At 46.9% G+C, this 14,080-nt stretch overlaps 1 protein-coding gene across 1 annotated transcript in view; it reads right to left on the bottom strand.

Annotated features, from left to right (window-relative positions):
* The window catches only part of LOC149440271 (uncharacterized), a 75,872-nt gene that overhangs the window by 32,263 nt on the left and 29,529 nt on the right, over positions 1-14,080 (bottom strand). The window contains exon 5 of the mRNA XM_089658834.1: positions 6,798-8,237. Coding sequence (XP_089514960.1) covers positions 6,798-8,237 — 1,440 coding nt within the window. The remainder of the gene's footprint in view (positions 1-6,797; positions 8,238-14,080) is intronic.

Raw genomic sequence — 14,080 nt, forward strand, 5'->3', positions numbered from 1 at the left:
CACCCTGATAATACTCCAGGGCTGGGAGTACCGCTGCCACTCTGCTAATACTCCAGGGCTGGGAGCACCGCTGACACCCTGATAATACTCCAGGGCTGGGAGTACCGCTGACACTCTGCTAATACTCCAGGGCTGGGAGCACCGCTGACACCCTGATAATACTCCAGGGCTGGGAGTACCGCTGCCACTCTGCTAATACTCCAGGGCTGGGAGTACCGCTGCCACTCTGCTAATACTCCAGGGCTGGGAGTACCACCTTCACTCTGCTAATACTCCAGGGCTGGGAGTACCACCTTCACTCTGCTAATACTCTAGGGCTGGGAGTACCGCTGCCACTCTGCTAATACTCTAGGGCTGGGAGTACCACCTCCACTCTGCTAATACTCCAGGGCTGGGAGTACCACCTCCACTCTGCTAATACTCCAGGGCTGGGAGTACCACTGCCACTCTGCTAATAATCCAGGGTTGGGAGTACCACCTCCACTCTGCTAATACTCCAGGGCTGGGAGTACCACTGACACTCTGCTAATAATCCAGGGCTGGGAGTACCGCTGCCAGATTGCTAATACTCCAGGGCTGGGAGTACCGCTGACACTCTGCTAATACTCCAGGGCTGGCAGTATCGCTGACACTGTGTTAATACCCTGGGTCAGGACTATCTGCTGGGGGGCCTCACTATACTTTGCCTAATACTCTGGGGCCCGGATTACCCGCTGTTGCTGTGTGCTGAGCAGGGTCACCCCTGTCATTCGCTGTGAACCAGAACATCCCTGCTGGAACCATGAGTGTCTGCACCCCTGTTTTATCCCTCTATGGACTGTCCATGAACTCTCCCCCCTTCCTCCTCCCTGTTTGGATTACAATATAATACAATGATATATGGCAGTATGGTCACCTGGCTGATGTAAGGAATAAGCCCCGGACCCGTCATTCCTAACACCTCCTAGAGAGTATTGTCATCCATCTTCCTGCAGGAACTGAATTCAGAGAAGGTACGATCAGCGACTGTCATCCATCTTCATGCAGGAACTGAATTCAGAGGAGGTACGATCAGCGATTGTCATCCATCTTCCTGCGGGAACTGAATTCAGGGGAGTAATGATCAGCGATTGTCATCCATCTTCCTGCAGGAACTGAATTCAGAGGAGGTACGATCAACAATTGTCATCCATCTTCCTGCGGGAACTGAATTCAGAGGAGGTACGATCAGCGACAGTCATCCATCTTCCTACAGGAACTGAATTCAGAGGAGGTATGATCAGCGACTGTCATCCATCTTCCTGCAGGAACTGAATTCAGAGGAGGTATGATCAGCGACTGTCATCCATCTTCCTGCAGGAACTGAATTCAGAGGAGGTATGATCAGCGACTGTCATCCATCTTCCTGCAGGAACTGAATTCAGAGGAGGTATGATCAGCGATTGTCATCCATCTTCCTGTGGGAACTGAATTCAGAGGAGGTACGATCAACGATTGTCATCCATCTTCCTGCGGGAACTGAATTCAGAGGAGATACGATCAGTGATTGTCATCCATCTTCCTGCGGGAACTGAATTCAGAGGAGGTACGATCAGCTATTGTCATCCGTCTTCCTGCAGGAACTGAATTCAGAGGAGGTACGATCAGCTATTGTCATCCATCTTCCTGCGGGAACTGAATTCAGAGGAGGTACGATCAACAATTGTCATCCATCTTCCTGCGGGAACTGAATTCAGAGGAGGTACGATCAGCGACAGTCATCCATCTTCCTGCAGGAACTGAATTCAGAGGAGGTATGATCAGCGATTGTCATCCATCTTCCTGCAGGAACTGAATTCAGAGGAGGTATGATCAGCGATTGTCATCCATCTTCCTGCGGGAACTGAATTCAGAGGAGGTGCGATCAGCGATTGTCATCCATCTTCCTGCGGGAACTGAATTCAGAGGAGGTATGATCAGCGACTGTCATCCATCTTCCTGCAGGAACTGAATTCAGAGGAGGTATGATCAGCGATTGTCATCCATCTTCCTGTGGGAACTGAATTCAGAGGAGGTACGATCAACGATTGTCATCCATCTTCCTGCAGGAACTGAATTCAGAGGAGATACGATCAGTGATTGTCATCCATCTTCCTGCGGGAACTGAATTCAGAGGAGGTACGATCAGCTATTGTCATCCGTCTTCCTGCAGGAACTGAATTCAGAGGAGGTACGATCAGCTATTGTCATCCATCTTCCTGCGGGAACTGAATTCAGAGGAGGTACGATCAGCGATTGTCATCCATCTTCCTGCGGGAACTGAATTCAGAGGAGGTACGATCAACAATTGTCATCCATCTTCCTGCGGGAACTGAATTCAGAGGAGGTACGATCAGCGACAGTCATCCATCTTCCTGCAGGAACTGAATTCAGAGGAGGTACGATCAGCGACAGTCATCCATCTTCCTGCAGGAACTGAATTCAGAGGAGGTATGATCAGCGATTGTCATCCATCTTCCTGCAGGAACTGAATTCAGAGGAGGTATGATCAGCGATTGTCATCCATCTTCCTGCGGGAACTGAATTCAGAGGAGGTATGATCAGCAATTGTCATCCATCTTCCTGCGGGAACTGAATTCAGAGGAGGTATGATCAGCGACTGTCATCCATCTTCCTGCAGGAACTGAATTCAGAGGAGGTACGATCAGCGATTGTCATCCGTTTTCCTGCAGGAACTGAATTCAGAGGAGGTATGATCAGCTGGACATTGGCCTATCATACATTCCATCTGATGAGTTACAGATGGCCGATATCTTTCACAAGTCACAGAGCCCCCCATTGAACAGAAATGTCAAATACTGGAATGTATTGAAAGGTGTGCCTTTACCTGGAATGGGGGGTATAAAAGTAGGCCATTGCTCTCCTTGTGGCCCCTCTTGGAGCCCAGGTGTCAGGACCCCAGGATGTCTGTGGAATGTACCTCCATGATTCTATGTGTCTGTCCTGTAGTCCTCTCTATGTACTGGTAATATACTGTATGTTAGACTGTGACATCATTGTTTGTGTGTATCATATCCTTTATATTTTGTTATATTCCATTCATAGCAAGCTTCTTTTCTGTGTAAACCAATCAGATCTTTATTTGTTGTACAGTTGTTATCATTTGGTATAAATATTATTGGTAATAGCCGGATGGGGATTGGCTCAATTCATGTATAGACAAAAGGTTGTGATCACTTATTATATTTACCATCAAGGGAATAAGTGAGGTAATGGCGGTGATCAGAGCACTATAGTGGGACTGCGGCTGGCATTCTGACTTTGGTGAAGCTGACTTGGTGTCACTGACATCTCCAGTGACACCAATACAGTGATCAGTGCTAATAAAAAGCACTGACACTGTACTAATGGCACTGGGCAGGAAGGGGTAACATGAGGGGCCATCAAAAGGGTTAACTGTGTGTGTGCGTCACTGTAAGTACACTGCTTTGTATTGGTCTCCTATGCAGAGCCATACAAAGCAGTGTGCAGGAGTTGACAGGGGAGAGATCTGTGTTGTTTATACACAGGTCTCTCCCCCATCAGTAATACTCAGCAATCACTGGGTGCTAACAAAGAATCACCGGCTGGGACCCAGTGGTTGAGAAGAATGGCAGTGTAGGTAGGGCACACATGCACACCCCCTACCCGGAACTGCAAATCCACACACACATTTATATATAAATGATTTTGCACAGCCGCACCGCCCTGTAGCTGTATCTCTGATATAGGGCGGCATTGAAGCTGTTAAAGCCTAAGGTTAGTCACACATTTCTTCAAAAAACAGCACAACAGACAGTACTTACTGTCAATATGGAATGCCCCTTGTACTGATGACTTCCTCTTTAGTTGAAGTCTTCCATCCTTCAATCCCCCCGACCTCCCCAGTGCTAACAGGCAGATGAATATTCAGAATACAATGTCCAGGAAGGGGGGATTCCCCCATCCACCTCACTTGTTTGGATGGAAAAGAGAAAAGACCCTGTCCCATTTGGGGACCAAAGATTCTTAGTGGGGGGAGTGTGTAGCCAGGGGAAGGCTACTAAGAGATGGAGGAGAGGAGACATTACAGAGTACACAACAGGTTGTTTCATTTCCCCTTATGTTCATGGATAGATCATTGCATCACATTTCTGCCTCTAGAGCACGGGTGTCAAACTGGCGGCTATTGCCAAACTACACGTCCCATGAGGCATTGCAAGATTGGCAGTTACAAGCATGACTCCCAAAGGCAGAGGCATGATGGAACTTGTAGTTTTGCAATAGCTGGAGGGACACCAGTTTGACACCCCTGCTCTAGAGGGAGACCACTCTTACTGACCCTGAAAGCAGAGGATCCTGGGACATGTAGTCCCTCAACCAACCCTTACAGAAGAATGAATCGGCCCAGAGACTACAACTGGCTTGAGAGCCAAAGCAACAGGGGATCCTTGGAGAGTTTATAAATTTACTGTAATTGGTGGTCTCGGGGTCTTGTCCTGGGGGCTCTGGAGTGTTCAGTTGTGTGCTGCCCTTCTGCTAGTTTCTGTGGAGAGAAACAGCAACATGGGAGTTCTACATCCAGCCTTCCAGTGACTGTCCTATGTAAGCAGCCAGCAGTTCAGTGACACCACACCTTCCAGTGACCATCCTATGTAACCAGCAAGCAGTTCAGTGACACCGCACCTTCCAGTGACCATCCTACGTACGCAGCCAGCAGTTCAGTGACACCGCATCTTCCAGTGACCGTCCTACGTAAGTAGCAAGCAGTTCAGGAACACCACACCTTCCAGTGACCATCCTACGTAAGCAGCAAGCAGTTCAGTGACACCACATCTTCCAGTGACCATCCTACGTAAGCAGCAATCAGTTCAGTGACACCACATCTTCCAGTGACCATCCTACGTAAGCAGCAATCAGTTCAGTGACACCACATCTTCCAGTGACCATTCTACGTAAGCAGCCAGCAGTTCAGTGACACCGCATCTTCCAGTGGCAGGTACCTAGAACCACATTCATCACCAGTGGCCAGAGACACAGGGACATCCATACTGACCATAATCAGTGGTTTCCGCTGCAGCCCGCTGTGCATTCTTCACATCATCCTATCTGATCCAGAACCTGTTCACCCCCCTTTCCTGCACCACAGTATTATCTTCAATCATGATTGGTGGAGGGAGATTGTCCAATCTTCACTCTGTGCCTTACATATGGACATTGCTAGCAGACACCTTTACCCTCCCCCACTTCCGCTCTACTTCTCACACGTGGACACACTAGCAGACACCTTTACCCTCCCCCACCCCCGCTCTACTTCTCACACGTGGACACCACTAGCAGACACCTTTACCCTCCCCCACTTCCGCTCTACTTCTCACACATGAACACAGCTGGCAGACACCTTTACCCTCCCCCACTTCCCCTCTACTTCTCACTTGTTGACACCACTAGCAGACACCTCTACCCTCCCCCACCTCCACTCTACTTCTCACAAGTGGACACGGCTAGCAGACACCTCTACCCTCCCCCACTTTCCCTCTACTTCTCACACGTGGACACTACTAGCAGACACCTCCCCCACTTCATCCAAGGAGATCCCATTGCTCCATCTTCTCTGCAGATTTGACCCAGTCATTATCATCCCCTATACTCCAACTGTTGAAGGGCCCCATCTATAGCCGGCAGAAGATGAACTCTCCTTGGTCTCCATATACTGTATATCCATCGGTAACTCAGAGATGCTCCCACTTTCCATTAGCCAATCCCTGCTCCTCCTCCCTCCACACCCGCCCCATATACAGTCCAGGCGTGGCAGTCCCGGGAGTGCAGCTGTAGCTGTGTGAAGCCTGAATGTCCCAGTAGGAGGAGTTCTGCCCGCAGTGTGAGCTGCACTCCTGGAGGACCCTGTTCCAGTCTATGCTGCACCACCCCCAGCTTCATGATTGGCCTTCCTCTGCCTCATTGTCTGATATCAATTGTCCGTGTATTGCTAAATGTTGGGGATTTCTGCTACAAATCTGAACTAGGAATAGAGAAAGGTAGAAAGGATGGCGCTCTACTTCCTGCTCTCTGTGCTTTCCATCCCCCATCAACCAATCACAATGTGTCCACAATCACCATGGAAATGATCAGATCAATGAAACGTTTGTCATAGACAGACCATCATGTGCCGATCATATACACAGACATTTGTATCACGGGAAACATACAAGAAGAAACATGTATGGAGAAACACACGGGAAAGTCCCAATATGTGCATTCACCAATCACTCCTTCATTCCCGGTATACACACAATTCCATTGCTTCCATGTGTACACCATCAGTCACTCTTCTAGAATTGGGACATTTTATTACCACCCACCTCTTCAGTGATCCCCCACCATGCAAGTATTGTCCTCACCTCCAACTGTGGGCCTAATGAGTGCTTGGAACATTTGTCCACAAAGTATTAATAATAGACCTCCAAGTGTTTGTGAAATCTCCCACCACAAAAGCCAATCACAGGGCAGGACTCCATTTTTATTCTTCTCCTGCCATCAATGGCCAACCCGGTCCCACACTTCATCCATGTCTTTGGGGACCTCTGATCTCCTTATGAACTGTTCCTTCCAAATATCTGAGGTGTATATCAGGGTGTGCTTCTTCCCCACGAGAGTTGGGATGTCCAGCAACATTCATCTAGAAGACATTTCCCGCACTCAGGGCACTAATACACCTCCAGGGTTGTGTGGGACCCCTGATGTACAGGAAGACAGCACTTCAATGAGGAACATTTCCCTCACTCAAGAGTAGAAAGCAGCTTCTCCCCCGTGTGAGATCTCTGATGTTTGTAAAGACTGGACTTCACTGAAAAAAATTTACCACACTCAGGACAGGAATACGGTTTCTCCCCCGTGTGAGATCTCTGATGTGGGAAAAGATTTGACTTATTTGAAAAACATTTCCCGCACTCGAGACAGGAAAATGGCTTCTCCCCTGTGTGAGATCGCTGATGTTTGTAAAGAATGGATTTCTGTGAAAAACATTTCCCACACTCAGGACAGGAATACGGCTTCTCTCCTGTGTGAGTTCTTTTATGCTCATTAAGATGGCATTTAAAACGGAAACATTTCCCGCACTCAGGACAGGAATATGGCTTTTCCCCCGTGTGAGATCTCTGATGTACGGTAAGCTGGGATTTCTGTGGAAAACATTTCCCGCACTCAAGGCAGGAATACGGCTTTTCTCCTGTGTGAATTCTTTTATGTTCATTAAAATAGCAATTAAAACGGAAAAATTTCCCGCACTCAGGACAGGAATACGGCTTTTCCGTGTGAGATCTCTGATGTACAATAAGCTGGGATTTCTGTGAAAAACATTTCCTGCACTCAGGACAGGAATACGGTTTCTCTCCTGTGTGAGTTATTTTATGCTCATTAAGATGGCATCTAAAACGGAAACAATTCCCACACTCAGGACAGGAGAACGGCTTATCTCCCATTTGAGATCTCTGATGTCTGACAAGATTGGATTTCTGTGAAAAACATTTCCTGCACCCAGGACAGGAATACGGCTTCTCCCCCGTGTGAGATCTTTTATGCACGTTAAGATGGTATTTAGCATGGAAACACATCCCGCACTCAGTACAGGAGAAGCTCTTCCCTGTTGGAAGGCCGGCCCGGTCCTGCACAGTCTGAGGTTCCTCAGGATACAAGGAATCTGATGGTCCATCTACACTGAGTGGTGCCGGATGGACATTGGAGGGAGCCGGGTTTTCTCCTGGACTATACTGTATGATGTCATCTTCTTCAGGGCAAGAATGCGGCTTCTCACCTCTGTGAGATCTTTCATGCTCATTAAGTTTGGATTTATAATGGAAACATTTCCCGCACTCAGTACAGGAATATGGCTTCTCAGCTGTGTGACGCCTTTGATGTGTTTTAAGATTAGACTTTTGTGAAAAACATTTCCCGCACTCAGGACAGGAATACGGCTTCTCCCCCGTGTGAGATCTGTTATGCTCATTAAGATGGAATTTAGAAGAGAAACATTTCCCGCACTCAGTACAGGAGAACCTCTTCCCTGTTGGAAGGCCGGCCCGGTCCCACACAGTCTGAGGTTCCTCAGGATACGAGGAATCCGATGGTCCATCTACACTGGGTGGTGCCGGATGGACATTGGAGGGAGCCGGGTTTTCTCCTGGACTATACTGTGTGATGTCCTCATCTTCTACTTTCCATTCTGGAGACAAAGTGAGACAATCCTTGGAGGTTTTCCTCATCTCCCGGCCATGGACTAAAATACAAAGACAAAGAGGATTACTAGACAGGAGCTGATTGGTTCCCCCAAACCAGGACTCCACCCACATCAGGCAGCTTGGTCTCTGAGGAGCTTACAATTCCACCCTCAAGGGAACTAGAAAATGGCTCCTCTGATCTCCTACCAGGTCATTTCTTTATTCATGGACCTTAGTCAGAGAGTGAGGAAACAACCAGAACTGTCCTTTATAGGAGGGACAGTGATGAGGGGATTATAGGACGAGGGTCCCCACCCCCTCTATCACTCATCGCCATCTTCCCAACACAAGAAGTACTGCACTTCCTTATTTAGTCCATGATTTAGTCATGAAGAACAGCGGGGCTGAGCCCCACCAGAGGTCAGAGAGTGAGGATGGGGGGAGAACAACCAAGATGAAGTCTGGACTGATCCTGAAGACCACCATCGTTGGGGTATTGACTCCTCCCTCATTATCACTTTCTGTTTAAGGGTCCAAAGTTGGAGGATGTTATCACATTATTATCACCATGTAAAAGTCTGTGCTCCAATCACATCATCCGATATAAAATGTCCAGCTGGGAGGAAATGGGTGGAACAAAAGAGAATCCATATTATGTGTATATATAGCAGTGGGGGAGGGGGGAGAGCAGAAGTCAGGACTATGTAATGTACAACATAGAGTATATAGTGCAGGGGTCAGGAGGATGTAATATACAACATAGAGTATATAGTGCAGGGGTCAGGAGGATGTAATGTACAACATGGAGTATATAGTGCAGGGGTCAGGAGTATGTAATGTACAACAGAGTATATAGTGCAGGGGTCAGGAGTATGTAATGCACAACATAGAGTATATAGTGCAGGGGTCAGGACTCATAATATTGGTATTCAGTAATCAGTGGAAGCTTAAATGTTTCCTGTAGACAAGTTGCAGAGATCCCACACCGCTGCCTCCCATCTCCTGAGACTGCACTCAGTGACTTGGGTCTGAGACACTACAGACATATCCCTCCACCCGGCACAGCCAGCAGATAACAGAGCAAGGAACCCTGGGAGAATTGTTCTGTCAGAGATCTTACTAGACCCGGGCATGGGGAAGAACACCCACAGATCAGGTCCCAGATAACTCAACATCTATGGTGAAATGAACATTTTTCTGCCAGCTGAACCCCAGAACCTCCATAAATCCAGTCTAGATACATAAATTGTGTCTGCAGCACAGAGAAGGAAGATTATCCGAGAGAAATCCAGGAATACAGGACGGGGAACACAGCTCAGGAAAGTGACCAGGGGATTACAGGCTGATATCACCCAGTCCCCGCCCTACTCTGGACCAATCAGTGAGCAGTATGGGTGGAGGAATGGATTTAGTGTTCATGACCCACCTGTGCTGATCTCTGTAGGAGTGTCCTCCTCTATAAATGTCCCCGTTATTCCATCCTCCTCCATAGACTGCTGATCATCCCTCACATACGCCTCTTCTTCTTCTGCTTTCACCTCAACTTTTATATCTATCAGATCTTCAACCTAAACCAACGAAAGAAAAGAAAATATCATCTGTAAGACATAATAAGTGTTAATATTGTTACATCACATAAAAACTCCACACATTGTCTCTATGAGTCCATGTTCTAGATGCTCCATCCCACCAACCTTGTAATAGTGAGGGATGGTGTGACCTTCCTGTGTGGAATCCCGGGAATACAGAGGATGGGGACATCTCTCTGGTGGGTTCCTGGTATTAGGTGGCTCCATCATATCCTTGTGTCCTTCTGAAAACTCCTCCATCACTCCATACTCCTCATCCTCCTCTTTATACTCTTCTTTAACATCAATATTATCATCCCCGAGGATTCCACTCTGAAAGATATAATAAAACATTCATTGTAACAAACATGCTGTGTATAAATCACAACTACCAATAATTGTCATCATCTACCTGATGATGGTGAGGGATGGTGTGACCTTCCTGTGTGGAATCCCGGGAATACAGAGGACGGGGACATCTCTCTGGTGGGTTCCTGTAGCTGGATGACTCCACCATGGTGTCCTGGTACAGATCTTTGTGTTCTTTTAGAAGCTCTGACTCCTCCATCCCCCCATCCTCATCCTCCTCCTCTTTTATCTCTTCTTTAACCTCAACTTTAGGATCTCTCAGGTTTCCACTCTGAATATATAATAAAAATGACATCAATGGTAACAATGCAGATAATGTACAGATCCTAATGATACTATCAGTGATTGTTCCTCATCTACCTGATGATGGTGAGGGATGGTGTGACCTTCCTGTGTGGAATCCCGGGAATACAGAGGACGGGGACATCTCTCTGGTGGGTTCCCATGACTGGATCCATCTGTAGGAAACACACACACTGACTGAATCCATTGTTTCTATGTGTTTATCAGATGATGGGGGATCTAGGTGGATCCTCCGTACTGCTCTCTCCTTTACAATAAAGTCTCCTCTTACCCGGTGATGTGAGGGGCGGCTGATTGTCCATCATGACGTCCTTGTAGAGATCCTTGTGTCCTTCTAAATACTCCCACTCCTCCATGGAGAAATAGACAGTGACACCCTGACACCTTATAGGAACCTGACACACACAATGATACAGTCACCATCCAGACACATCCCTTGTCTGTTACTGGAGAATGTCCCAGAATTCCCGGCACCGCTCACCTCTCCTGTCAGCAGCTCAGTGATCTCTCTGGTGACTTCTAGAATCTTCTTCTTCTTTCTCTCTTCTATCAGGGAGGGAGGTGGAGGCAATGTGATGTCATATGATCTCCAGACTTCACAGGAGGAAAACTCTACATCTGAACACAAATAGTCACATCAAATGATATTCCCAGAATCCTCCTCACCTCTCCATTCAGGTCTCCATTTTATTAAAGCCCCACTTCAGGCTGAGGTATAATTCCCCCCCACAGGACCCCCACACTACGCAGGGTATAGGCTTGTTGCAGCATTCTGATGTCATTACATACAACGCAGGACCAACAGTCCCACTTTACATGTGAGGATACCAAGGGGCCCCACATCCTAACAGCATCAGAAAAATGTCAGATGGAGGGACATTGGGAGGAGGAGCTGTGAGGTCAGTGTGATGTCATAGGATTCTCTGACTCTGGATGGAGGGACATTGGGAGAAGGAGCTGTGAGGTCAGTGTGATGTCATAGGATTCTCTGACTCTGGATGGAGGGACATTGGGAGGAGGAGCTGTGAGGTCAGTGTGATGTCATAGGACATATAGACTCTGGATGGAGTGACATTTGGATGGGGAGATTTGAGGGGTCCTCTATATGAGACTTCCATGCAAACCAAATCATAGTTCCTGGGTGCGTCCTACCTCTCCTAAACTGAAGAGTGACCTTTGACCTTTACCATCCAGAAATCTGTCCGGAATCTGTGGAAGTAAGCTGTCATGTGATCAGGTGACGTGCGGAGGAATGGAGTGTAAATAGCAGACAATTGTCTCCAGAGCCCCTAATGGTGGGGATGGATTTGGCGGCGTGCTGGTGCCAAGTTTCCTCCCCCCAGGGTCACTGCAGGTGTGGAGAAAAGCTGTGTAAGAGGATATGGAGGAGAGATGAGGAGGAGATCCAGGAATCAGGAGAAAGGTCAGGGCAAGCAATAGACGAGCGCATCCAAGAGACCAAGCCGGGGTCACTACACAGAAAATCAATCCAAGGAAACAACAGGCAGGACGAGGAATAGCAAGAAGGAGCTGAGAGACAAATGAGAATATTGCTCAGCCAATGGGAGATGATCTCAGCATGACTTCCATCATGAAGGAGATGAGGGGGAGGGGAGGAAGTCACTGAAGGTGACCATAGATCCATGGAAATTCAGCTGGTTCAGCAGGGATCACTCACATTTCCATCCATGTGTGGCCACTGCCGGATAAAAGCCACTCCCCCAGCGGCTGCAGCCAATAGCTTCAGTGCTGATCCGTGTATTCTGAGAGCGGAGGAGTCCCCCCATTGTCAGAATACAAGAGTGCAACGGGGAGGATTCCCCCATCCACCTCCAATGTGCGGATGGGGGAATCGCTTCAGGTTTTATGGTCATCCCGCTGGCTGAACAATAAAACTGAACCATGTAGGCCAGCTTTGGGAGCAAATATATTATCATCAACTCCTCCCCCTGAAGGGGTTCATCTGGGTTCCCACACTATATATGTGTGTATCATCATCTGCTGGAGATAAAAGACATCACAGTGACTATGGAGGAAGAGGACGGATATGACTATGAAGGAAGAGGATGGGGGTTATTGGGTGTAAATAGGAAATAACATCTTATTACCTCCTCTGCTGCCACTTCCAGCAATGTCTCCATTGTACTTCGTACCACATGGAACTTCTTTTCTATACCTGACATCACTTCCTGTCTGTACCTGACATCACTTCCTGTCTGTATCCCATAGAGAAGCCCTGTCTGGAGAGAAATGAGATCACCATCTTGTGGAGTTCAGAGGAACTGCAGCCCTGAGAAGTGTCCCCTAATAACCATTCCTGCATTGTATCTACCTTACAGAGATACCAGGGAAGATCAAAAAGAACTAAAAAACGTAAGAAACAATAAACCTAACTCTTATGCAACCAACTTTTTAAGATTTTTCTATCTGTATTAAAATATTTTTTTTAAAGACACAGAACACAAGATAAAATAAAGGTATACATAATAAAACAGAGACCTCCAAAACAGATCTTTTTGGGTAAAAAAATGCAAAAATACATCCGAAAGCATAAGAATAAATATCAATCCATTTATAATGAGTATGTTAGACATAAATGACAAGGATGTAATGGTCACAGAGGAATGGTGGTGGAGATCTCTCACAGTAAGAACACTTCCTTGAATGGTTCTATAAATAAAGAATGAATCCTGGAGGGAATAAAGCTGTAAAGCAATAAATAATATATAAACTGGGCCATCCACTTCATCCATAAAGACATTGTGATTGAAGATCTTCTAGATCACATAGAAGGAGGACTCATCCATGATTTCATACATTTGTTTGGAAGGATAGAACAATCCTCAGAAGGGAACATGTAGGATGACAGGAAAGGCTCCTGACTGGTGAGATCCTCCAAACATAATGATGACATCCATGAACTGGAGCGAGCTCGTTGGGGTGATAAAGCCAATCTGGAAACACTGTGTAGACGTTCTCCAAGAACTCAGCACACTCCAGGTGTGGAGAAAGTCTCCAGGTGGGTTTAGCCTGTCATTTATCATAGGTAGAAATGTCCACACATGGACTTCCACAGGGACCCCCAGACTACATATAGATCCTGTACAGTGTCCCCTGTAATGAACTGCTTCCCACCAGGCCTATAGCAGAATGACAGCTGAGGGGGATCTTTCCCATCCTGGGTGGACATCATATGAAGTCCTCCAAGTCTAGTGGCTCTTTTGTATCTTGATATGTCACCTGCTGTGTCCACCAGATGACAGATCATTGTACCAGGCCAGCCCAGTACCATGTGATTGCTGTGACCAATCACAGTGATCACATGACAGTTGTACACAATTAATTAATTTCATTCATAGCCATTCATTGTGTACTATTGTGATGATCTCTGTGATTTGTCACTGGCTCACTACCTCTACTGGAAATTTATTCCAAGCATCTACTTCTCTCAGTTAAATAATACTTTCTGAGATTAGTTGTGAACTTTCCTCCAGTTAGTTGGAGGTCATGTCCTCGTGTTCTTCATTTTTGTTTCATATTGAAAATTCTGAACCTTATTCACTCCCTTGTGGTATTTAAAGGTTTCAATTGAAAGGCTCTAGAGAACCTCCATTGTGTTGATGTACACCATTTTAAGTAATAAGTTAG

The sequence above is a fragment of the Staurois parvus genome, unplaced genomic scaffold, assembly GCF_062004578.1.
Source record: "Staurois parvus isolate SC_StPar_1 unplaced genomic scaffold, SC_StPar_1.0 ptg001098l, whole genome shotgun sequence".
NCBI classification, from domain to species: domain Eukaryota; kingdom Metazoa; phylum Chordata; class Amphibia; order Anura; family Ranidae; genus Staurois; species Staurois parvus.